The sequence below is a fragment of the Centruroides sculpturatus genome, unplaced genomic scaffold (genome assembly GCF_000671375.1).
Source record: "Centruroides sculpturatus isolate CEXI.00-Female unplaced genomic scaffold, Cexi_2.0 scaffold1476, whole genome shotgun sequence".
Classification (NCBI taxonomy): Eukaryota; Metazoa; Arthropoda; class Arachnida; order Scorpiones; family Buthidae; genus Centruroides; species Centruroides sculpturatus.
Window position 1 is genome coordinate 43,192 of NW_019385716.1, and position 27,826 is coordinate 71,017.

The 27,826-nt window shown below is 31.7% G+C and overlaps 2 protein-coding genes across 3 annotated transcripts; both read left to right on the forward strand.

Moving 5' to 3' along the window:
- Window positions 1-633: 633 nt before the first annotated feature.
- On the forward strand, window positions 634-5,880 carry LOC111641485. Its single transcript, XM_023387659.1, has one exon. It carries the CDS (start codon window positions 748-750, stop codon window positions 5,416-5,418), a length of 4,671 nt encoding a protein of 1,556 aa, XP_023243427.1. The 5' UTR covers window positions 634-747; the 3' UTR covers window positions 5,419-5,880.
- A 531-nt stretch (window positions 5,881-6,411) lies between these two features.
- LOC111641478 (XK-related protein 6-like) lies at window positions 6,412-26,972 on the forward strand. Of its 2 annotated transcripts, XM_023387653.1 has the most exons (6): window positions 6,412-8,763; window positions 12,077-12,236; window positions 14,100-14,302; window positions 16,842-17,127; window positions 19,316-19,547; window positions 26,011-26,972. In XM_023387653.1, the coding sequence occupies exons 2-6, from the start codon at window positions 12,106-12,108 to the stop codon at window positions 26,116-26,118; spliced, it is 960 nt and encodes a 319-aa protein (XP_023243421.1). In that variant the 5' UTR covers window positions 6,412-8,763; window positions 12,077-12,105; the 3' UTR covers window positions 26,119-26,972. The 2 variants fall into 2 exon arrangements, with proteins under 2 accessions (XP_023243421.1, XP_023243420.1); XM_023387652.1 differs by lacking the exon at window positions 6,412-8,763 and having other exon boundaries at window positions 9,889-12,236.
- The last annotated feature ends 854 nt before the right edge of the window (window positions 26,973-27,826 follow it).

Sequence of the window (27,826 nt, forward strand, 5' to 3'; positions counted from 1 at the left end):
GGTTCGCGCCACGGTCGGACAGGCTGGCTGCTTGGAGTTTTCCGGGTTTTCTCCTTGCCTATAACGACTGAATAGGAGGCCAGTTCCCCATAAAAGTCCTCCCGGAAGGCATTTATTTCCCGCGCGTACGTATGGCTGTTCGATACAGCCGGCTAATCGGTCGCCTAGCGATCATACACATACACAATTCTACTCAGAGAAAGAGCCTACATTGAGCTAAAATCTCCATATAAACACCATCGAAGAAGAAGAAGAAGAAAGGGAGACAGAATGCCTTCCGGGAGGACTTGGAGGGAAAGCTGGCCCCTATTCAGGCGTCATTGGCAAGGAGGAAAACCCGGAAAAATCTCCCGCTGCCAGCTCGTCCGAGTGAGGCGCGAACCCCCGATCGAACTCCGGTGTTTAGGGTCTGGTCACCACTAACAAGTGGAGACGGAGTCCACTCATGAGAAAGCTGTGCTATATAGCTTCTAAAATACTATCGCGAATAAGCGTTGGTTTATCACTTAGAAATAATAATTAACCTTAATTTTATTAGATAAAGTAAAAATATATTTATTTTGAAATAAAGTTTTTGGTTATTATTAAAAAGAAAAGTACATACTAGCCACCAGGCGGCGTAGTTATCGTTATTTTGGAACAGGAGTGTTGGGTGAAGTATGTAGTGTCAGTTTTATATATTTTGATTATTGAGTGCGTTTGTTTTGGTTTATTTTCTGTGAACGTTCCTGTGTATTATTGTTTAACATGGAGCTAAACGATTGGAATCCGATGGAAGAAGATTATAATTCTCTTTCTTTTAATTCGTATGACAGAGGAAGAGGTCAGGGGATACCGATTGATCGTCATCCATCGTGGAAAAATTCAGGACATTCTCGGACTATTACTCTCTATGTGGGTAAAATACCTATACAACTTAATAAAAAAGGCTTACAACTCCTGTTTTCGAAATATGGAAAAGTACTACGCTCTTATCTTTGTTATCCAAAACATTCAGAAACAAATACTATTTATGGATTTGTGGACTATGCTACGCTGAAGGAAGCGGAAATGGCTATAAGAGAATTAGATGGCAAACCGCCTCTTAATCTTCGAGTATCGTTTTACAAGTCTTTTAAAGAAAGGCAGGAACAACAACTTATTAAAGAAAAAGAAATGAATGATTATTTAGAAAAATCTTTGTCAATAAACAGTAATCTTATGAGGAGTGGTGATGACGTAGCCGTCGTGAACGAAGACTTGAAAGTTAAAGGTGTCGGATGTGGAAAAATTTTCCTGAAAAATACTACGGATGGTAGTCTGCGAAATCTTCCGGATTTCAAAATTACTAAAAATAAAAATAATTCGGAAGTAGTCGTGCGCTATGAAAATCCAGATAATATGAAAGAAAGTAACTCTGTTTCTCCCAAAGCATCAAATAATAAAAAGTATAAAATGCAAGAATTTCACAATAATAGAAAGACAGAAAATAATGACTTTAGAAGAGAAACATGTGGAAAAGATGGTAGATTACTTCCAACTTCTTGTGGGCAAAGTAGAGGATCTTTGACATCATCAGGAAGAGGCATCAAATTCTCAGTTTCGTCTACACATAATCAGTTGTTATCGTCACTTGGACAAGATAATGGATTTTTGCTTCCACTTGGACGAGGTAAAGGATTTCAAACGCCACTCGGAAGAGGTCGCGGATTTCCGGCTTTGTGTGGAGATGATAGATTTTCAGTTCCGTTTGGACGAGGTAAAGGATTTCAAACACCGGTTGGAGGAGGTAATGGATTTCCAGCTTCATGTGAAGAAGGTGATGGATTTTCAGCATTATCTAAAACAGACAGTAAACAAGTTCAAACTCCACATGAAAAAAATAATAAATTATCTGAATGTTCATCGTCTGTTAATAAAGAAAATAAGATGTCCTTAGAATGTATTAATCATACATCTAATGTATATAATCAAAGTTGTGATAACAGTTGTCCTTATCAGTCTCTTCAATCAGCTAATCATAATTCTTTAAAACAAGAAGAATATACTGTTAATCAAGGAACAAATGACATCTGGAAGTTAGAAAGCAATAATATATCTAAATATCATTCTACTAAAGAAATATCTCATTATCAAAATAATATGATGAGTTCTGCAGAGATAAAAGCCTCTAGAAATGGAAATCAAAGTTGTATTAAACAGGAGAATCTTAATTTAAATTGTAAATCAAAAAATAATAATGAAGGTCATTATTTGAAACACAAATCACTTCATAAAGATTCATTTGAAAAAAAACTTCATACTGAAAAAATTACTGATGATAATGTAACTATACTGAAACAAAAGAGTGAAAATATTAATCAAAGTAGTACTCAGACATGTAAAAATATAGCTGAAAATCAGATTAAAAATGAAATTATCATAAGTGAAAATAATAAAAAGATTGAATTACAAGTGCAAAATAAACAAGACAAAGGGAATAGTAAGTTTTGTGGCAGTAGAAAGAAAATATCTTTACAAAAAAATAAAGAAAACTGTAATTGGGATGATAATTACAGATATGAGCAATATGAAGATATTTCAAGACCACAAAAAAGTGAAAGTAAAAAAATGGTAGCAGGTAGTTCTTTTGAAACAAATGAAATAAGAGATAGTTTACAAAAAAGTGATATTGAGGAAAATTTAACTAGTAATAAAAAACTAGATGATTGTTTTAATTTTCAGAAAATGGAAGCTATAAAATCTGAAAAAAAAATTCAATTGGAAAATAAAGATTTCCAACGTGTTCCATTAGGATCAATTAGAAGTTTAGAACCTGGAATGGAACTGGAAGTTTATGTTCTGTATCGTCAAACTAATACAGATTTTTGGATAATGCCAATGATTCCTGCAGCAACTGAGACTGTAGAAAAGATCAACAACAGGAACAAAGAGCCACAAATCCTTGAAAAATATGATTTTGAAAAAGAAGGGAGAATTGTTTTTGCTCAGTTTTCTGATGGTTCCTGGTATCGAGCCTATATAACTGGAAAAAGTGATAATGGCTTTAATGCTCGCTTCATAGATTATGGCAATGAAGAAACTGTAACGGAAATTTCATCTATATTTCCAGAAGAAGTTTTGTTGCCTTCCTATTCGATCCATTGTTTAATAGAAGAGAAATTATCACATGAAAATGAATTACGGTTAAAAGAATGCATTGAAAGTGAAGTGTTTTCTGTTACAGTTATATCATGTCAAGAAGATAAAATTCATATGAAATATAAACATTCAGAAGACTTTTCTGTGACTCTTGTAGGATATCCATGGTATCATAATATAAAAATAGATTATTTAGATCAAACAATGATATCATCATTGGAAAATTTAGGAATACATAAGGAATTACATAGAGAGGAAATATATGATTATGAAATATATGATTATAGTTCTATATCTTCAGTGATAAAAACACTGCAAGTTGGATGTGACATCTATTTGCTAATAACAATGTGTGGTGGTGATATGTTTTCAGCAATGATTGGAGAAGTACCTGTAGTTGAGGAAATTTTAAATTTGGAGAAATGTCTAAGTGATGAATATTCTTGCATAGATCAGTGTTTCAATAAATATAAATTAGGAGATTTAGTAGCTGCATTTTCACTAGTGGACAATACTTGGTACAGAGCTTGTATTAAGAAAACATTTAAAGAAAGTTATCTGATTTATTATGTAGATTATGGCAAAGAAGAAATTGTAAAAACTGTTCATCCTTTAAGGAAAAAATATTGTTCATTTCCGTCACCTGCGATTTGCTCAAAAATAGGTAGTATTTCTGACGATTTGCAAAAACCTTTACGTGATTTAATTTTACCAGGCAACATGATGAAAGCTGAAGTGAGAGCGTGCATAAGAGACAAGTATTATTTAGATATAATGGATTTTGAAGGTAATGAATTTATTTGTCAAGTAATTGCATATTCTTGGAATTATGGTCTATTTGAAATACCTGACCATTTAAGTGATTCAGCCCAAAGTGAAAACATGCAACAAGAAAATGTATATATAAATGATGAAAGTTTAGATGAGAACAGATATAAAGTTATAAGTGATACAAATAGTGAAAATTCTGCAAAAGATGAAGAAATTAGGAATGAAAATAAATCTTTGTCTGAAAGTATTATTTCAGCTGAAAGATATGAAAACAGTTTGGTCCAAAAGATACATGAAAATTTAACTGTTACTACAGTCAATAAAGTAAAGATTGATAATATGCCCAGAGAAACTGTACCATCTATTGTGGAAATGTTGCATAAAGAAGACGAGATTTGTCTTACTATTATTCATGCATCTCCAGATAAATTAGAATTTCGAGCAATTAATTCTAATCAAAATATAGTTCAGGCTCTGGTTGAAATGAGAAAATCTATTGAAGAACTTACTATTGACAAAAATATTAAACCTCAATTTGGAGATGTAATTGCTGCACAGTCTGTAACTGATGGAAAATGGTATCGTGCATATATTTTAAATGAACAAAATGGCAATTTCAGAGTTAGATACATTGATTATGGTAATGAAGAAGAAATTATACTATTTAAAATTCTGCCTTTAAATTTATTAAAAGTTATTTCACCTTTGGTATATTGTACAATAGAAGATTCTGCTGAATATATTGATAAAGATAAGATAAAGGAGATGCTAGTCATTTGTAAATCTTTACTTGGCAAAGTAAAATATGTAGATCCAAACAAAATACATATTACTCTTTTAGATGGAGAAAATAAATTTTTATGTAATGTTATAGCATTTCCTTGGCATCATGATCTTGTGCCTTCACAATTGACTTCAGTTAATCATTATCAGAAAAGTATTCAATCAATAGCAAAACCAGCAGAAGATTTGACAGATATTAAAATTTGTAGCATGTATGAAGATATGAAAAAATTGCTGTTATCTGATATTGATAACTGCAAAGTTCAAATTTGCTCAATAGTAAATTTATGCAAGTTATTTGTTCAACCAGTTCACCTTGAAATGGAAATTGCCAACTTACTAAGTGAAATTTCTTATTTTTGTGAAAATAATTCAATTACATCCTATGTGCCTAAAATTAATGAAGTAGTATGTGCAATGTTCAAAGATGATGGTTTGTGGTATAGAGGTCTGGTAGTAAGTTCTACATCTTTAACAACTTTCCTTGTACATTTTGTGGATTTTGGAAATGATGATGAAATTGAATGTAAATATTTGAGACCAATTCCTGAACAGTTCTTTAAAAATTTTACTTATTGTGTAGAAGTGGCAATTGAAGGCCTTCCATCAATATTACCAACATTTAATGTTCAATGTCGTCTTAAAAAAGAAATATGGACATTGAAGGTAATTGATGCTGAAAACCATATTGTGAAATTACTAAATTCAGAAGGTATTTCTTTAAATGAATTTTTGAAAAATTAATATCAAGTGAAAATGAAAAAATTAATGATAAACTCATTAGAAATGATGATGATAAAAATGTAACTAAAAATATTCTTATAATGATTGTAAATATGTACAATTTCTAGTTGGTGAGAAGGATGTAATGGTTACTTGTATTGTCCATCCAGAGTGATATTTTGTCAACCTGCTGACTGTACTCATATTTCTGAATCAGTGGATTTCAAATACTGCTATATCAGAATATTGTATGGATCAGAAACTTAATTATCATCCTCAGTATGGAGAAGTATGTTTAATCAGATATTCGAGAGACAGTTTATGGTAGGGGCAATTTCTCTCAAACTTCTCGATGGTAAACTTTGTACAGGTAACCCCCGTATAACACGGTAGTTACATTCCAAAAAATTGCTGTGTTATGTGAATCCGTGTTATACGAAACAAAGAACTAATACGAAAAGGAGGGTTAGGTTCCAAAAATTAAAAAACATCCTAGTATATTTTCATAATTAAGATAAATATCTTCATTAAAATTTTTTAAGTGATACATATTAATATAAATTAAACAATGTTTTCTTCGTCATCACTAAAAACACTATTAATTAACCGAGAGCGTTTTCTTTTTGGCAAGTTATCCTTATCCTCTGAGCATTTTTCTGCATTATCTTCAGATCCATGCTTTACCTTTTGCAAAATGTATGTAATTTTAGATTGCTTGCTTCTAGTTAAAAGGTCTTTATAAATTTCCTTATATGGTGCTAAGCACTTATGAAGAATAAAGCAAGTATGGAATAAGGGAAAAACATTCGGCAACATCAGAAGCAGAAGCGTCGCGATCTGGCAACATTGAAACAAGTTTCGAGAAGGACCACGTGTATCGACAGAAGGCGAGAAGAGAAAATTTACATACTTAAGTACTAATAGTTCACGAAAATAATAATTTTCGTGAACTATTATTACTTAAGTATGTAAAAATTTATTACATTTCCTGTTGTACGAGGGTTTTACCCAATTCTCGAACCGTGTCAGAGTGAATCCGTGCTATAAAAGTACCATGTTATACGGGGGATGGTACCAATTCTCGAACCGTGTTAGAGTGAATCCATGCTATAGAAGTGCCGTGTTATGCGGGGGTTACCCGTATTTTGTAGATCGTGGAAACACCAAAATAATTACTTTAGAATAAATAAAACAGGTAATTTCAAAGTTTATGACTCTCTATTTCAAGCTGTGTAGTGTATGCTATCAAGAATTGACTCTCAACAATGGCATAGTGAAATAATTCAAGAACTATTGAGAATATTACCTGGAGGAAAAGAAATAAATGTTAAAGTATAGACAAAGTCGAAACGGACGATGATAATATGTGTATTGTGGGCATTCCCTACGTAAGTGACCATGTAATTGAGACTGGTCTTGTAAGATATAGTAAATAACATTCACTCTGCATAAGCTTTGCAGTTAGGTGGTTAAAAGCATGTAAAAATTTGTATAAATAAGCTATATTTGAATATTATAATTAGTATGTAAGCTATATGAGTTGTAAATAAATGCAGTGTGAAGTCCATTTTAAGAAAAAACAATTGAGAGCTAGGAGTGTGATCTTTGAGTTTGATTTAAACTAATAAAAATTGCAGATTATCTTAATAAACAACTTTTGTCTTGATACTTCATGTAAATTGAAGTACACTATATGAATGAAAATTTATAGGGATGGGTCAAAATAATATATTATTTATCTGTATGAGTGATAAAATTTTTTTCTGTTTTGTAAAATGAAGGTAATACAGTACCTAAATCACAATAAACTCACTAATTTAGTCAATGGCATTTACATAATTAATTTACATTTTGTAAATTAAGCACAAAGCAAGGTGGCCCAATTTTTTCAGTTGGAGACAAAAAGTGCATTCGAGCTTATGTCATGGCTGGGAAGAGAATTTTTTTAAAGTGGAAATAAAGTATCTTATTGAGTTTTATGTGTAGCTAGACATTCTGAGATTGCTGAGCACAACGCAGGCTGATTAAAGATGAATGCCAGTTTTCATTTATGTGGTCATTCTATCGTGTGTTTCTGAGCCACTTTTGTCATTTCCCTCACTTTTATGCGCAGAATAGATTATGGACGCCATTATATTGAAGAAATGACAAAAAAATTCTGAGTGTATTCACATGGCTAAGAATTAGGCTTATAGGAACAAATTCGCACTAGTACCACCCATCGTACACGTTTATATACTTTTTTCGACCCTTCTTTAAACTATTCGTAATTAATAGACGGTCCCGTGGTAGTGCAGACACCTCACTTGTCAAACCAAAATTTTTTTGAAGTTGGATACACAAGGGTTCACGCAGAGTGTCGATATTCGCTATTCGACACTATCGCTTCAATATCATTTTCTAACATAATGTTAATGTTAACGTAATAAATGCATGCGTTATTAAAAGATCATTGTCAAATGAAACCTAATACAGTACAAAGTGCAAACGAATGGGAACGTTTAATTCTTGTTTTCATATTTGTTCTTTGTTTATAATATCTTTTAAATTAACTAATTTTTAACTTGATAAATAAAAACAAAAAATTAACGTAATCCTTATTTATGTGAGGGCCCAAATCGAGTTCGAACCTGTGAAAATTATACAAATTGTGTAATAATGAGCGCGGTGCGAAGATAAACGAGTTCCGAACACGATTCCGAAGGGTGTTAAGTTAACATCCGTTGAGTCGGCGACGCCGAACTTTCACACCAACGCTCATATACAAATAATTGGAAGTGAACTTGATCGGGAAAGGAGATTTGACAAAGGAAAATAAAAAAAAAGTGGAAAAATTTATTGACGTTTTAACCGTCATAGAAAGGAAATAACGGATTAAAATGTGAGCGCAGGTGTCTTATTTCCATCAATAATACCGGTCAGAGGAGAAGGATGGTGTCGAATAGACGATCCAAAGTAGACTTTTGTCGTGACCCAAACTGATCTCGGTTGTCACCTGGAGACAGAAGAGAGACCAATCGGGTAGCGAGATAAGGGAACTTAAATCAATCGAAAAGAAGACTCGGAGAAGAAATTTTATAAAAATCCCGAAACTCGAGGTCGAGAGGAGCTTTTTCTAATTGTGTGAAACGACTAAGCACTCCGTGTCGTCGTATAATTGGGATCGTCCCAACTTCAACTTCTTTACTTAAGACCTCCACTAGCCTAGGCTGTCATCAACTGTCCTCGCAGTTCCAAACCATCGATTGTCACCGCTACTATCTCATCGACTGGCTGCACAACCTCGGTCGATTAAGCGAAAGGCACTAGTAACGAACCTTACTACGACCGACGAAACATTAGGAACAACCTGTTCATTTGACTAATGTAAGCATATTCTTAATTCTCAATAAACGGGTTGTATGTAAAGATACTTGTCATCTTTCCTTCGAGACCACCAACCCACACGCTAAAGGCCCCTTTGCCGTCCCTGACAAAGGATTAATGATCCCCTAGTCGGCTATTTCACATTTATTTCATTTGTATTCTGCAATATCTAATTAATAAATTACTTTAACCTTTTTTTTACACTTTAATATATAATTAAAGGCCAACTTAAAAGTTTTTAAATATGTTTTAAAAATTAATCAACACTATAAAAATGACCTAAGTTATTACAGACGAAAATGAAAAATAAAATGGTAAAAAAACAGATTAATAATAAATAAATTTACTATGTAAAGTTAATTATATATACAGCCAGTCACAAAAATAGGTACTGTATAGGCCTACATTCCTATAATACAATGATACCTCGACTTACGCTACCCCGACTTACGCGAACCTGGAGTTACGCGATTTTCAAATCTCGTCGATTCGTCTTTTGTTTGAGCACCACGCAACTCTTGATTACTCATTCCCTCCACACTATTATTCAACTTACATGTTCGGACGTGTCGCGCGGAATTGACACATAGCTACAATTTATTTTGTGTTATTTATTTCTGTGTTTGTTATATCTACGGAGAGTCGAGAAACTCTATGTGGTGATTTCTTGTAACAATGAACGAATCAAAAGACGAGATAAGATTAACGAGAACATTTATTAGCTTACATACATCCGACTTGGATTTTACACACATTGAGGAATTATACCCCGACTTACGCGGTTATCGCTCGGTCCCACCTATCGCGTAAGTTCGGGGTATTACTGTATGTTATTGATACGAAAGAGAAGGCCCACTAGTGCCCGAGCGAATAAAACCATCGAACACCGTAGTTAATCGTGGGTGGATTCTGGGTTCGCGTTTCTCTATCGTGTTAGCCGCGGATTTTTCCGGGTTTCCTTCACGTTTGTAACACTTAAATAGGAGCCAGTTTTCCATAGAAAGTTCTTCCCGGGAAGCATCCCCCTCGGCAGATGGCCCACGTATCTAGTTGCCATAACCAAATAAACCTAAACGAAAAAATAAATTGTTGTTGCCAAGAAAAAATTAATTTATTTATATGATAAGAGTAAAGTGCTCCAGACAAATAAATACACCAAGAAGTTGTGGGAATCGAACGAAATTGTACAGGTTTGAGTATAACGGAGATATAAGTGATTACAAAATGAATGCAAAAGAATCGTTTATTGCAGGAAAAACTAAAAACGAAAGGAGGTTGTAGTACCCTGTTGAGCCACCTCTAGCGCCAATACGCGATGCGATACGGGCAGGCACGGGGCCGTACGGTGTCCCGCGGCATCTCGGCCGAACTCCCGGGCTGTTCAACTTGGCGTTCCGAATGGTCGGTGACAAATCGGGGGACCGGAAAGTGTGGCGGAGGCAGTCCCGCGACACCCTTTGCGCCTATTTGATGTATTTCAAAAAGAATGTATAATTTTCCTTCGTTTACCCTTTGTTAATTGTTTCTTGACCCGACCATTGCGAAAACATTTATTTATATATTTTTGTTTTTACTTTTTTAGATTCTTGATTATATTATTATTAGGAGTGATTGTTTTTATTACTTTTTAAGCAAAGTCAAGTTCCTTTCGTTGAAAATAAATACAGTAGACGCTCCTATATATTTTATATACAGTAGCCTAGTTATTTATTCTGCGTACGTTGACGAAAACCACATTCCTTGTTTTCGTCAAGGCCAAGTTAACTTTGATTGCTATTTGTGGGAGCGCCGATCCGACGTTGAATCATATAGAGCTCGAAGTTTGTAGTATAATGTACGATACCCTTTTTTACAGATTGTGCCCCCTTTTTATAGTCTTCGAGCGCTGTCGTCTGCCCCATCATCACCGTGTCATCAGAAATGAAGGTACTCCCTATAATGATGTATCAAACCAGAAGTTTAAAATCATTCGTAAATATACAGAAATTATTTTCGGAGAATTTTATGATGAAATAGGGAGAAAAATAAATGATGGGTGCCTGCTTAGATCATCAAAGACTCGCCTCCATTCATCCTCCATTGCCGATGTTGTCTCCATCGTCAGCAATCGTCAGATACAAATTCCGCTTTTACATAAATTGCTGATGTAATACTCGAATGATCCCATAGCTATCTTTTATAAAAGTATTTGCTGCGATTTTTGCTTACAACGAATAAGACAATAAATACCAGTGAAGATGTGATACAGTATAGTGTTATAATTACGCTATGAAAACTATATGTAAACAAACAATTAGCTGATGCTATGTTTATATCATTATATGTAAGGATAAGGATATGTATATATATCCTCTTCCTAAGGCACGTATACGACAAAAAGAAAACATCAAGGATGAAGGAAGAGAGAAAGGATATCCATTGAGGAAGGAGGTTGGTTGCTCAAGTTGCGGAACTCGTTCTAGATTTCTGTAATTTTTATAAGTATAACAGAAGCAAGTTTAAATTATTTTGTTTTTAGTTAGTTCAATCAGGGCGGGACAAGACGAACGTTTAAATGACCTCGACTTCCAGTATTTGTGGAGTGTGCGCAATTGACGGAATTCTTGGGTCATTAAAACGCTCGTAGGGGCAAGGGGGTGAGTGCTCTTTTTAAAGAAAATTAAAAAAAACCAGTAAATTGCCAAATTTCAAAAATGTGATAAAGGCCAAGAATAAAAGATTGGAAATAGCATTATAGAAAAACAATTGATTTTATTATAAATTCTGTTAAATGACTTCGGCGGCGGCTATTTTGAAGAGAATTTTTGTAAATGAATTGTTTTCACCAGAATTTTTATAGACGTTTATTTAATAATAAATTAAACAAAATTAAATATCGAGCGATGCTTCCATCACTCGAAGTGTAGACCTTAACATTCGCGTCAACAGAAAACTGAAGGACGAAGGAGGAAGTGACGTCTTAACAGGGAAGGATGTTCGCGAAAGTTCACGAGAGAAGCACATGTGAATCACAGCAATTGGAAGACAGTCAGATTCGTTCTCGTTAATTTACCGATTACTTTCATTTTGTTTTCGTGTAACAAGATGCACCCTAAAGAAAGCCCGCGAAATGTCTGTGTTACCGAACAATCGCAGATGGAACCCGAAGACGCGAAAGAACTTAAATCCAATGAGCAAAAGTTTCAGTTTACCGTATTCGAAATTTTTGGGGGTTTATGGTCTATTGGAACCTTTCTGTTTGATACAGGAATGGATTGTGTTGTAGCTTATAGGCATTATACTAAGGGTGATATCAAATATTTTATTCTGACAGTGGTTTTTATTGTCGTGCCTGCCTTAACCATGACGTTTTTTAGTATTTGGATGTATAAGCAAGATGTGGAGATGTTGAAAAAAAGTAATAATTCTCCTTCCCGTTTAAGACGGTACATTCGAATTGTTCTACATGTGCTCCAGCTGGGACCGCTTCTCAGGTAAATTTATGTTAAAGGTCTTTAACTGAATAGAAATAAAAGTTTGGTAATTAAATTGTGATAATTTATTTCTTACTTTTATATAAATGAAGAATTCTTTTGGGCTCGATTCGAGCTCCGAACGAGACGGTTGGGACCTTAACGGAGCCGTAGAGCGTACCCGTAGGAGCAAAAAAGTCAAAGGAACCGTATCTCTAATTGCAACCCTTGGAGAGAGGGAATATCTTGACTTAAGTATTTGTTAAATACACGATAGGCTTAGTGGAACGTGCGGCATGACTCTGATCACACCCTGGAAGTAGTCGGCGTAATGGCTTTTCTTTGTGTTTTATGAACTTTTTGCCACATCTAGTAAAGTGAAAAATAGTTGATTTTTAGCATTGTTTTGAGAAATAGTTTTAGATTTTTTCATTTTAAAATTTTACCCCGTTTTTGAGGGTCTTCGAAATTCCAGATAAAGCGGTATCAGGGTGCTGTACCTCGTGAAGGGTCACATATAAACAATTGCTTTCTTTGACTTTTTTACTCCTGTGGATGTGGTGTACACCTCTAATAAGGTCCCAATCACTTCATTCGGAGCTACATTTTTACCAATTTTTATACCAGTAGGTCTATACTAAAGATTGTATACAATTTATTTTTCAGATCTAGCAAGAAAATTATCAAAGTAATTTTGGGATTTCTTTTAGGATATCTGTTTCAATATTTATATATGGATCAGTGTATGATCACATGTCAAACAAATTCATTTATCTTCATTATTAATCCATTGGTAACTTTAATTTTGTTTAGTAAGCAAAATACTTTTGGCGACAATATTCCATAATATTGGTTAAAATAAAAATAAGTTATTTTTAACTTATGCTATTGCTTACTTATTTCTTTATGTAACACCATAATTATGGAGTATAAACTGCAATGGATTGTTTGGAATTGCTTAAAATTGGGTTTATGGATTTATTGTTTATATGTGCAACATAAATATCTATTAATATTAATATTGCCTGGAAAAGATGCAAATTAATACAGCCTGTCAATAATTATTGAAATCACATGTTATTTTCATAGAATATTATTGTATTTTGGCAAGATTGTCTTTACCAGATATCATTAATGGCTTGCTACATCTGTAGGCATGTACTACCACAGCTAGAAACCACACCAAAATGAGCAATTCTTTGTGAAATACATTCTTCCAAACTTGCCGTGTACATTATAGTTGGATTGTAATAAAGCTAATTTAATGATTTCTTTCATTTATCATTATTTATAATCATTAAATTGGCTTTCCTACAAGTTCGATAAATAATTTGGCAGTTCATTTGGCTTATCTAATAGAATCAAGTGATATTTATGTTGTTAGCACTGAAAACTTCTAAAAATTGACAAAAATTCAAAAGGAAAAATATTGGAACCATATCCAAAAACAATTTTTTAAATTAGTCCTTTCTTATAGAGGTAATAAAGTTGTGGCAAGTATATTGCAGTTACAAATTTTTAACAACTGTTTCTACCATGTGTGCACTAGAAGTCTTTTTTCTTAGCAAACCCATTATGGGATTTGGCCAGCCCACAATGGTGAGAGATGGAACATATCCAGCATATCCAGATAGACCACCACCTGAAAAATTCTAGAGATTTTTAAACCCGTTCAGATTCCATCTCAGATCCCAAGAGTGGTGGGCTGCTACTCTAACCTCTCGGCCATCTGGCCATCATCAATACAAATTTATTCACTCATATTTACACTAATAATCTATTAATGTATTTTTAGTTGATTATAAAATTCTCACAATTAATGTTTTGTTTATTATATTAATTTATTAATATTTATCACTTAAATACAACCTTTTTCTATTACAGATACATAGATTCTCTAATATATGGTTTAAAATGCCGGAGAAATAAAGATAAAGAATTTTATCATAGTAGAATGCAACACGAAGGATGCGACGCCGCTTTTCTAAGACTACTTGAAGCTTTTATGGAAGCTGCACCTCAAGTAATATTGCAAACTTATATAATTGTTAAAAATTCACTAGATGACCCAAATTATATTTTGACTGGTAAATCTTTACAGTTTGAATTATTATATTTTGTATTTTAAGATATTTAATTATTTATTTCTATATTATAACTTTAAGATATTCTTCCAAAAAATCAAAAACATTAAATATTTTAATGTTTTTCTCTAAATAAAATTAGAGAAAATATTTTCATTTGTTAAAGACTTCAATTATTATTGGAGCTTTGCTAATGATTTAAAATACAGAGAAAATTATAAATTTTGCAAGTAACTTATAAGTGCATGTATTTTAATTGTTACAAGTAATAGAAATCTAACTTTGTATGTTTGGTTGATTATCTATACCAGTGTTTCTCAACGTCTAACGAATCGTCGCCCCTTCAATAAAACCGTTACGTAGTATCGCCCCCTTCACTACAAAATTCCAATGCCAAGGGACAAGGCTAACGCCAAATTCTTACTGCATTGAATAGACTACTGACTAGTATAATGTTATTTGTTTAATTATTGCACGATGTAACGAATAAAATATCTAATTATTCTTAATATAATGTTTTATTATATCGCCCAGAAAATTGTTTTTCTCCCCCCAAAATATAAATTGTTACTAATTGCCCCCTCAACATGAAAAAACGCCCACATGAGGCGATATCGCCCCCATTGAGAAACACTGATCTATACTAATGTACAGATGATCCTAAAGTCATGTACAATTTTTATATTTCAATAACTAAAGATGTACAAATGTTAAAACTATTCACTGAAGAACTTGCAATAAACTATAACAAGTAAGAAACTTACTGCATAGTTATTGCAGGTTAGGCTCTCATATATTATTTACTGCTTGAAATGTAAATAACTATAAAATCATTTAAAGGCATTAACTTTTCAATGAAACAAAGCACTTTTTGGGATTATTTTGTCCCATCATCATGTCCAAATGTTTAAGTTTTTCACACTAGAATAGAATTATATTGCTTTCATATTTGAACAAGAAAGTTTGTTTAAAGTTTGAAATTTAACATTTTATTTTAAAGAAACTTTTCTTGTTTGAACTTGAAAGTAATATAACCATCTGTATTCAAACTTAAACAGCTGATCTATTCTGGTGTGAAAAACTTAAACATTTGGATAAAGCACTTTTTAAATTATGTATTTCATTAAAAAGTTGACTTCTCCTTTAAATGATTTTATAGTTATTTCTGTTTCAAGTTTAACCATGGAATCGTCTGATTCTCATCATTATTTACTACATAGTTTCAACATTTGTACATCTTTAGTTATTGAACTATAAAAGTGCTCGTGGTCTTTAGGATCACTCTGTATATTTCTTATTTAAGATAATAATTTGATCATCTTGAGGGATAAATTCAGGTAAGTTAGTTAGTGTTCTCTTAAATTTTTACATTTAACAAATTACATTCACTTTAAATTTATTCTTATTAAAGATTTTTTCAATTAATATTACCTAATTCTAAAAATTCATTTAAAACAGTTTTTAATTTAACAGTTGAATACATTTAATTTAATAGTACAGTAAGACCCCGCTTAATGCAGGGGATGTGTTCCTAGATGACAAATTGTTAAACAAAACAGAGTTATACAAGGTCATTTTAACATAGAGTACATATTCAGGAAAGGGGAACATGTGACCAAAAATAAACAGTTTTTACTTTAATTTTAAGTTATATTATTATGCAAATTAATATAAAAATATGTAAATAACTCATAAACATATGTACACAGAAGTGTAAAGTTTATTATTTGTGATGAAGGTTTTGGCTCTTCTGAAATTCTTGTTTTTTGCGATAAAGTCATGTAGTTTCATATGTGGCTTTTTTTCTTTCCTTAAGCAAATGTCAGTAGCAGAAGATAGCATTCAAAATGCCTCATTTTGAATGCTATGAATATACTTTAATGAGAATAAATGTAAAGAAGCAGATTGAAAAAAGGATGATCAGGTGATAAACCAAAAGGATGATTGAAAAAGATAGGCGATAAACCAAAATTGTATGATACTTTACGTACCGGATGATTTCTCTTGACGTGCTACATTGGGCATGCATATCATAAATTTGTCAACCCTGATTTATGTTTTCTGTAAATGGTCAAAATTGCTGCATATCTGTGTGGCATAGAATCAATGAGGTTGTCAATGAAGTTTTTGGGAATTCTTTGCTACTCCTCAATGAGAACAGTCATATGCTCCCCTAATTGTTTTGACAGTATAGAAAATGTATAATTAAAATTGATCTGCTTTAAGATAATCAGTTGATTTGGATTCCATTTAGTATCTAACACAAATGAAGGCCTATTAATATAATTTATGTTTTATTTAACAAATTATATTTTATTCTTATAATACATTTAATTATTTATATTAAGGACATTTTTCATTTGTGTGCAACTGTATAATACCAATTATTAATTTTTTGTGATTTAATATTAACTCGGCACAATTAAAACAAAAGTATTAATTAATAATGAATATAGAATATTTATCAGATAAATTATTAAAAGTAATAAGAATCTTATTAAATTTTAGTCATATATTATAAAATTTTACTTTATTTTTATAGTGAAGACTGAAGGCTTTTCAATTTTGACATCTCTGATTTCTCTTCCCTGGGCTTTGGCTTCTTATCATCGTTTTTCACGTTTCTGTCTACCTCGAAAACAAAATATTTTGTGGAAAGGAACAATTGTTCAATTACTGTGGCATTTTTTTACAATTTCTGCAAGAGTGTTTAGTCTTAGTTTATTGGCAACATTATCTCCTGTAATTCTTGGTATTGGATGTTTTTGTCATTGGTTGATGATGACATGCTGGATTATTTCAATGAAAACATCATTTTATGAAAACAAGTAGGTGATTTAATTTAATTTTTAGAATATAAAATGTTTTCTTATATAAAATGGTCTAAAATAGTAAAATAACAATGATGCTTCAGTATCAAAAATAAACAAATTATTTTTTGTGGTACTTAATAAAGTATAGCAATGAAAATTTTCTGATATTATATACCAATGGTGGCAAAACTATGGTTCACAAGCCACATGTGACTCTTCTAGAGCTTTATTATGACTCCCATATACTCATACAATTTCTTTTTATAAACTTGATACATGCTACTTACACATATATAATATTTTTTTAACTCTTCTATTATGTAGTGTAATATATGCAGAGATTGTAAGTGTAACTCACAACTTAACCTTGAACAGGCAACTGAAAACTTAGGGTATATTCCTATAGTTGGAGTTAAATGATTGTTTACCTAGTCAGTCGGGCATAAAGTAACGGTAGAATGATATTTACTATAGAACAGTGATAACTATATTATATATTGTTAAAATATTAAACATAGATGATGGGGCTCTCATTTGTATTCGACAGGCAGTTTATGGCTCCTGTCATGACAAAGTTTGGTCACCCTTGTTATATATAACAAACAGTTCAGTGAAGTATAAGAAATGGTATTTCATTTAGCTGTTATCAGAAACTTAATGTTTAAAATGATTTATAATCTAATTAAAAGTCAGTTTCATGTAAGATAAAAAAAACAAACTTTTAAGCACTTACCTCATTTAAAGATTTAAGTGAAATATTTGTTTTTACAACACACTTTTTAATGAATTGTTTTGGCTTGGTTCTGTGTAAACATTTGTTTTAATATTTTTAAAAGTTTATGTATTTTAAATAATAAATTTTTCCAGTATATAAATTTTGTATTTTTACAGATAAAAGCACAAAATAAAATCAAACAGAACAGATTTTTACATCTGTTCTGTTTGATTGTAAAATAGTTAAACTTTTGGATGTGATGATGGGAATGATCACAAAATGTACTTCATCTCATTAAAAAATCGACTCCTTTAAATAACTGTAGATTTGACTACCTAAAATTGGACATATGTTAATAAACACTGTACAAATAACTGAGAAAGATCAAACATTTTCACTTGTATTTAACGGACATTGTTCTGCTAGTTGGATCTTGGTTTTTTGGGCAGTGTTTATTAATGATTTTGTAGTTGTTTCTATTTCAAGTTTAACAATGGAGTTTCTGATTCAGTCTCATAATTAATTACTGCATAGTTCTAACATTTGTACATCTTTAGTTATTCTATAAAATATATTTTTTGAATTAGTAAACTATAAATTATCATATGTTACTTAATTTAATTAATTATAATTAATTAGATTTTTATTCAATAATTAAATAATTCTAAATACAGGAGCTCCCCTACTTTCAAATGTTCAATTTACAAGCAATTTGACCTTATTTCTAAAATTTAAATTTTGCACAGATTCCAATGTTCTCTTGCCACTTGTGGGGTGGCATCAAAGTTGGTAACGTTGGAGTAATGGCATTTTTTGTTATTGTTTGAGATTTTTATAAACTTTATGATTGCTTTAAAAATGTGTCCAAAACATAATAGCTAATTTAGTTGTGGAGATTAATGTAAGACATGTGGCTCTATTACCACTGAAACTAAACAATGGATTCTATTAAGTACACTGAAGGATCAGACACTAACAGTAAGCGGTTATTCTGTGTACAAATGTACTTTGTAGGTTAGTTTTNACTTATCTACTTATAATACATTGGGATGGGAAAATACTGCCTGATATAAAGCTGGATGAACACATACGGTGCGGCAAGGAAAAGTGGCTGAATGACGTCACTTTTTCTCACTGCAGAAGTTGATTTTGTGCCGCTTTTCTCGTGCCGCAAAAGTTGGCCGAATTCTATCTTTTGTGGCGACTGCCGCTAAGATGCATTTCTATCAGCCAATAACAGTTCGGCTGGTAGTCACGTGAGAAAATACAATCACGTGGTGTTTTAATGGCGGAAAGTTCAACGCGATTTACACCGAAGGATCAGACACTAACAGTAAGCGGTTATTCTGTGTACAAATGTACTTTGTAGGTTAGTTTTCAACTTATGACAAAATCTCGGGAACCTAACCTATTTGTAAGTAGAGGAGTGCCTGTACTATTTTGATATTAAAATATATTAACAAGTATATAAAAATTTTTTTTCTATAGATTTCAAGAAATAATGTACAATGCAATATTGGGTATAGTTTTCATTTTTTGTTATTATAATCCAATTGATTCACAAACGAGATATCGATACGTAATATATTTTATCATTACATTTATTGAAAACACCGCAATTATAACACTGTGGTATTACTATATTGATCCTTTACCTTGGTTTTATTTATATGTCATGGTGATTATTGGCCTTAGTTTCTTCATTGGCATTTTCTTCATGGTAAGTGGTAAACTTGTTTTGTTATTGTAATGTACTAAGATGCATTATTTAGATTTAGCATATACAGGATGTCCCATCAAGATGGCATAAACTCTACAGAGTGAGAGAATCCTCCTGAAGTATATAAAAAAATGACCCAAGAACCATACCTCTAAGATCCATAGTTTTTGAGAAAAATTTGAAAGAAAAAATATAATGTGCATGGAAAATAAACTTTATTGGAAACATGAACATCAATACTTGCAGATGACATTATGCTTACATAGTCTTCCTATGTAAGCATAATGTGCTCAAAATGACCACTGCACGTATCGAGGCATACATGCACACACCGTAAAGTGGCTGACAGCACACAATCTTGGTTACTTGTCTTTGTGCTTATTTCACTATTGTGGATGATACGATGCTGGATTGTGTGTAGTCAGCCATTCTACAGCATGTGCATTAGGGTGGTACATAAAAATTTTTTTTTGTTTTTCAGTTTGGCCACCACGTAAATTTGTAACATGTATCCATAGCAATAACATTGTATAATTTCAGTTGGCTAGCTTTAGTGGAAGAGGGTGCTCAATTGAGTGCTGTTTTTGAAATTTTTGTGAAAAATGCTTGATCTTGATTTTTTGTTACAATCAGTTTTGTGTGTTAAATTAATCAAATCTACTTTTAAATACAACTGTTAAAGAATTTTATAGACAAACATAAAAAACTTTGGTACTTATAAATAAGTACCAAAGTTTTTTACTAGACTGTGAGTGAATCAGTGCATTAAAATGAGTTCATCAATTCGAAAAAAAGACAACATTTTTCTACTTGGATGTCGGGATCTTGAGCCTTTGGTAAGGATTAACCAGCTTCCAACTCTTCGGCAAGTTCTACTTTGTTATCACTACACATTAAATGAATCAAAAAATGTGAAAGATTCTGCGCATATGCTCATTCAAGAAGTCATAGAGGTGTGGAGCAAATCTGGTATTCCGACCAGACAACCAAATCACTGCATTGAAAAACTTATAAAAATTCATAAGAAATGGCTGCTTTTAAAGAAAAATAAAACAAGAGATTCGGAAGCACAGAAAAATAGAGAGCATTTGTTTACAGAAGAGCTAGACAAACTTATTGATATTGTCCATACAAATGCCACAAACTCAATCAAAATTGCAGAAGACAGAGAGTTTCTCATTGATCAAAGAGGTGAGTGTAAGATGATTATGACATTGATTGACAAGAAGCTGGAAAAGACCAAAGAACATTCTCTAAAACAAAAACAAAGAGCTGAAGAATTAAGAGAAAAGGCTGCTAAAAGTAATGCTTCAACTTCAGTAGTGTCAAGTCAAGAACTAGAACTTGATTTCAGCTTCAGTAGCACTTTAAAAGATGAGCAAGATGATGATTTTGTGGTTGCTTTACCAAAAAAGACACAGAGTGCCAGTGACGTTGTGCCATCAACTAGTGGTATATTTACACATGTTACCAGCGCTCTTGATTGTAACAAAATAACTGACCAAGAAGCAGTGCGACTGATTATTCCAGTGTCTGCCGCACTTGGTTGTAATCTCACTTCACTCCAAATCTTTCAAAGCACAATTTGACATGCAAGAAAAAAAGCAAGGACAGAATTCAATGAGAATATAAAAGAAACATTCGACCCGACTTATCTACTTATAATACATTGGGATGGGAAAATACTGCCTGATATAAAGCTGGATGAACACATACGGTGCGGCAAGGAAAAGTGGCTGAATGACGTCACTTTTTCTCACTGCAGAAGTTGATTTTGTGCCGCTTTTCTCGTGCCGCAAAAGTTGGCCAAATTCTATCTTTTGTGGCGACTGCCGCTAAGATGCATTTCTATCAGCCAATAACAGTTCGGCTGGTAGTCACGTGAGAAAATACAATCACGTGGTGTTTTAATGGCGGAAAGTTCGATGCGGTTAACCAAGATAACTAACATCAGAATAAAGAGGAAAGGATAATAAATTTAACACAAATTCTACACAAATAATCATATATAATTTAATTCAAAGAACAAAACAACCGAATCTTACTCAAAATAGTATTCTTTATCAAGAGATCTTAATCGACGAATAAGTCTATTTTGTACACCCGTTCTTTCTCGATCCAAAAAAATTTCTCTAATTCAAAGTCTTCGTTTGAATCTTCGACAAAATCTTCTAGCTAAATAAAGCAAGTCGTACAAAACAAAATTTGTAAACATTGGATAGGGGTGGTGTCGGTATTGTTCGCCATCTTGAATACTGAACGCATGCACCGAAATGTAAGCAGATTGCTGCTTGTATGGTTGTGCTGCCACGCAGCAAAGATACATTTGCATCACCGCTTTTCCTTGCCACGCCGCATGCGTTCATTCTCCTTAACAGGTAATAAGAAAGTAGAGTGCCTTCCGATTCCAATCCAGTAATGGTTGTGAAAAACTGTTAGGTGTACCCAAACTTACTGCATGAATGGGGAAAAAATGTCTGATGTTGTTTTTGACACAATGGAACAGTGGAATGTCACAAATAAAGTCTGAGCTATGAGTTTTGACACTACTGCCTCTAACACCGGTGCCAAAAAAGGAGCTTGCATGTAAGTATTGATATTCGTGTTTCCAATAAACCTTATTTTCTGTGCCCCAGATGTAACCTCATACTTTTTCTTTTGCATTTTTCTCAAAAACTATGGATCATAGAGGTATGGTTCTTGGGTCAATTTTTCATGCACTCCAAGTGAGGATTCTCTTGTTATGTAGAGTTTAAGCAATCTTGATATGACACTCTGTGTGTGTGTGTGTGTGTGTGGATTTTAATACTTACTGTCCAAAATGATTGTTTTTCAGAGCTATGGCTATTTGTATTACTCACACATGCAAAGTATTTTTATATACAATTTTATGTTCTACTTAATACAAATATATATCTTTGGATAAATATGATGATGAATTATTTAATGAAAAAGCCATAAAAAAATATAATATTCATTTACTTAATTGTAATAGACATTCATATTATATCAGATTTTAAAAATACATATACTTTTAGGTTATTTGCATTTAGATTGTTAGTAAAATACTTCTAAAAAAATTCACACATGCACATGAAAAAAACACTGGAGGTAGCAAGAGAGATTTTTATTTATAGTTATATTTTGTTTATTTAATTTCCATTTTGTTTCAGTTATTTTGACTTTTGGGAATTATATTAAACCTCAACTACTATCTCAACACTTACCAGCTACTACATTTACATAAAAATAATAATAATAAGTTGCCATAGACATCACAGGGGATGCAAAGAACAGTTACTCATAGATTCAGTCATTTTACAGCAAGCACACAAATAACACAGAAACATACACATGTCATATATAGACTACAGAAAAGCATTCGACAGTGTTCCACACAGTTGGCTGCTACATATTCTACACATGTACAAAATACATCCATCATTCATTGCATTCTTCCAAAACACTAAGCAGCACTGGAGAACAACACTACATCTCAGGATTCATAAAACTTCCATACAAACAGAATATTCATTAGGCGAGGAATTTTTCAAGGAGATTCCTTGAGTCTTCTCTGGTTCTGATTAGCCCTGAACCCATTATCTAACATGCTAAAAAAACATGCAATATGGTTACAATATTAGACATGAAAAAACAACATAGTTTACACTGTTACATCTCCTGTATATGGACGAAATAAAACGTTATGCATCCATACAAAAACAACTTCATCAACTCTTAAAAATCACACATTCATACTCCAAGGACAGACAAATGCAAAACACTTCACATAGAAAAAGGAGTTTCGAAGAACTTACCACCAGCCTCAAGCATACTTACAAAGTTAAGCCATGTATTGTTACAAAAAAGACTCAAAATCCAAGTAACAAATTAATAAAATTGCAGATAATAAGTAATGAATATCAAACTAACGTGCAATTATCAACAAATATTTTCATACATCAGTTGGCATTTCACTAAACAGGAAGTGATGTCACATTTTTAACATCACTTATAACTCAAAATGAATGCACAAATCAAAAAATGGCCCTAGAGTTTTGACTCAAAATTTACCCCTCTACAAACCCTCAAATTTTTACATATCTTTCTGTTACACCCTGTATGTTAAAAGCAAAGTTTTTATGAGGCGTTACAACTTCACATAAATAACGTAAATTTAAAAATTAATTTGATTTACAATTTTAAAATTTCAAAATAACTTTTAAATGGTTTTTAAAAACATTCTTTTAATTTTCAATTGGTTTCATTTTAATTTTGATTAATTTAATTTTATTTTTAGTTTTGATTTCAGTGTAAAGATTTTAATTATTATTTTTAATAATTTTTATTTATTTAATTTTGCCTACATTTTTTTAATCCTTAATTACAATTTTTTAAATTAATTGCAACTCTTTTCTTTTGCCACATGACTATAGAAATTGTTTTAGTGTTGTTTTGCACGAAAGATAATTAAATTTAAATTTATTTTAATTTTTTAGTAATTTCATTAATTTTTTTTTCATAAATTTGCCTATTTTTTAAAAATTTTAATTATAAGCGAGTTAACATTGATTGAGCTATTGGGCTTTTGAGTTCCAAATCCAGGCTGTTGGTTGGCAAAACAGTTTAAAATGTAAACAAAATTATATTTTAATTGAAACAATATTATATAAAATTGTTTTTAATATTTCTTATCTTTACTTATAATTACAAAACAACTTTCTCATTATAATTATGAAAGTTTTTATGATGATTCACAGATGTGCTGTAATACGTTAACTTTTCAAATGAGATTTGTGCAGTAAAAATAATAATTCTGAGTAAAAATAATTGTTACACTGCCATTTTGAGTTTTAAAAATTAATTTTTTTAAGACAAGTCGGTTTAGATATTCATGACATGAATGAGTTCCAAAACTGGTTAACTTGTGATGATGATATTTGTTTGGGTCATTTGCCAAACCTCATTTAGTATTAAATATGATGGATTTAAATTATTTATGAGACATGCCCATTGCAAGAAGCATGAAAAAAATGCATATTCTCATTTATGTTCCCCTATCTGTGGTCATTGTGTTGGTCAACGAAGCATTTTCCAAAGATGGTGATCCAACATGACATGATGGGATAGTTCTTCAAGTTAAAGTGAATTAATTAGTTGTAACACTACTCTCAAAGAAATTACAAGATTAACTTTATTTGAAATAAGATTACAAATTTATTTTATAGTACACAATAAAAGCATGCATATCCACTTATAAATGGAGAATTTTAATATTTCTTTCAAAAGATTGATTCAGGATTTCCCATTTTCCATTATTCAGCTAGATGTTTATTAATTAATGAATGTACCGTGCTCCTAATGTAAATCGTTAATTTTTCTAAACTAAAATAAACTTTAGAAAGTATTGTATTCAAAAGAATCAGAATTTGGAGAAATTTTGCTATCGTCCCATCACTAATAATAATTTTTTTATGAGCTGTTCTATCTAATATAACTAGAATTGATCATGATTGTCAAGGATTACAATTTTTGTCCTTCTCAACAGTCAAGTTGACAGCTAAATGAGAATATTCTAAATTATTCAGATTGATTGATAGCTTGCATTTCTTTTTTTCCTTGGTCCCTTTAGTTTTATTTCTGAATATGATTTGTAGTAAATTTTAAAAAAATTAAAAGTAAACCACAATGATAATAGCCATTATGATTATCATACTACTTAACTAGATACCTGACATTTTTCAGAGAGATCTCAGTCTTCAAAGATCTTGATGACCCTTCCTTTAGCTCTGAAATCCACGTCCGAAGTGGTCTCCCTTGTTTCCTCCCTTGTTCATATCCTCATGCTGCTTCCTTCTACCCATTGGACGAGTCCTTCCCAGGCAGGGGGTCTACCCTAGTGTTGGTACAACAAAGGAGCTGGTCTGAACAAGTTTATACAATAATGGAATAAACTGGGAGACAAAAAGAGTATAAGAAGAAGAGAGGACAAAAAAAATATGGCATTCTGCCACAATATTTATTCTAAAAAATAATGCACTATCTATAACTTTTTCATCTTGCAGCTGACTGTTTATTAGAATGCATCTACTATTACAGGGTACATGTTATTTCTATTTTTTGGAAATTAGGTATAACTTACATTTGAGAGTGACTATTAATAGAATAAATCCAGTAATTTTTTCTCACTATTATATGAAAAACTTAGCACACACTCATTACTTTAACATATGGTAAGAGTGACAGTGCTAAATGAAATATGCAATTTTTCAGTTTAGAATAAGTCTTATCTTCCTCCTTATCTCCATTAGGTGGCTCACTTTATATTAGAGGGCACTGCTTATTAGAATAAATATTGTGTGTATTATATATTTTATATAGTAGATGATGATTTTGTTTTTAAGAGCATGTATACATAGTTTTTCTTAAATACAAATGTATATTATTTTTATATTTATTCTAGATTCTTTACTATTTGACTCTTCACCCGACTGGGAAAATATCAATATGGAGAAAACCCAATTCTACTTCTGACCAAAATAAAGAAAATATACCCATGGAGAAAGTTTGAGATTTAGTAACCGAGTTTCCAGTGTTAATTTTAAAATACTCCTAATTTGTATTGATATAAGCAAAATACTTTAAGTAACTCCTTTTTTTTTAAATTTTCTTTAAGTTCTTTAAGTACTTAAAAAAATTGTTTTAAATATACAAAGTATATTAATAATTACATTGTAAATACTTTTTCTTAGATTTTTTTCTTGTATGTTTTATATTATATTAAATCAACTTTTAAGTACAGTTATATAAATATAGTTGTTTATAAGCATATTACAATATATGTTATGTCAAAAACTTTTTATATTGTTACATTATATGAAACTTAATGCTCATTGAATACTGCATTTTTTACCGGGTATAACTCACAAGTTAACCATGTTTAGATGATAAATTGAAAGCGTTACAAAATTAGGTTACACAACGGGGCAGACTATATGCCAGTTTTAAATTGTAATCACAACCTTGTACCAATCACAACTCCATATATATCCTGAGCTACTATGCCACAGGCTCAGGATATACATGGAGTTGGGGTTTTGTGAAGATTTTATTTTTGTTCTAGCAATTTGCTGTGAAATGTATGCTGCTGTACAACATACAGTACAACAAACTTTTAGATCTGGTTTCTTTATGAAAATTTTGTTTTAAATTGTATATTACCTTTTCATATACCTGGGCAATATCAAATGATCTTAAATTTAGTACTTAATTCATCAAAAAAGTACTTTAATTCTTACTAAGTCATTATTTTTCTTATTGGAAATGCAACTGTACTGTACATGTTTTTGGGAAAGTACTTTTAAAACATTTCTAAAAATATACAAAATATATTTTTATACAAATTTTTTTGTATAAGGAAAAAAATAGCGTACATAATAATAATAAATATTTTTATAGTAAAACTTCTATACATGTTTTTGTATAATTTTTAACTTTGATGCAATATTTTTGTACCTAGAGAATGAATTTTAAATATAGATTTTTTTTCCTATGTGCCCATAAACTATAATTTTTATGTATGTAGAAGTAACCATGCCGGACAAAAATTAGTTGGCCTTGTCAGAACATACTTAATAATGGACGACGGTGCCATTGCACCATCAAACTATTTTCGGTCGACTGCAAACTATGCCACTGTTCGTAGGCCCGCCAGACAGTAAGTACTTTTTGATGCACCGACAAATTGGACTTCATTCCCTCTGCGTCTGTGGGCATGGTCAAACGGGAGGACACCATTTTTTACCACTAGGTGATGTCTTGTAGGACCCACGTTGCAGATTCAATTCGATACTCACATTGCTCTTCGCCACTTCACGAGACAGAAATGATCTGGTAGATTATATCTGTGATGTTTATCTCCCAATGATTCGATGCACGTTCCACACAACCTACTGTCATTTCTGTTAGGAGTGCCTAACTTTTTGTCTGGTGTGCTTATTTTCTCTCTTAGATTATATAAAATATATATTCTTTAATCAAACATAAGAAAATGTATTAATATTTACCCATTGTAAACATTTTTGCCATAAAATGTGTTCTCAATACTCATTGAAATTTTTGTTACCAAAAATGGAAATATCCATGTACAAATATTTTTTATTTTATGATTGTGCAAATATTTTAAAAAATAAATGCCATTTTTATATTATGTAACTTTTTTTATTTGAGTTTATTTTTGCTTAAACACATCCACGCCGAACGATTTTGGCATCCGAGCA

Excerpts from the sequence above, each read along its gene's own strand:
- LOC111641485 (XM_023387659.1), top strand. The coding sequence starts at position 748 with ATGGAGCTAAACGATTGGAATCCGATGGAAGAAGATTATAATTCTCTT.
- LOC111641478 (XM_023387652.1), top strand. The coding sequence starts at position 11,848 with ATGCACCCTAAAGAAAGCCCGCGAAATGTCTGTGTTACCGAACAATCG. Across the intron at positions 12,237-14,099 it reads CAGCTGGGACCGCTTCTCAG|ATACATAGATTCTCTAATAT; the intron begins GTAAATTTATGT and ends TTTCTATTACAG. Across the intron at positions 17,128-19,315 it reads ACATCATTTTATGAAAACAA|ATTTCAAGAAATAATGTACA; the intron begins GTAGGTGATTTA and ends TTTTTTCTATAG.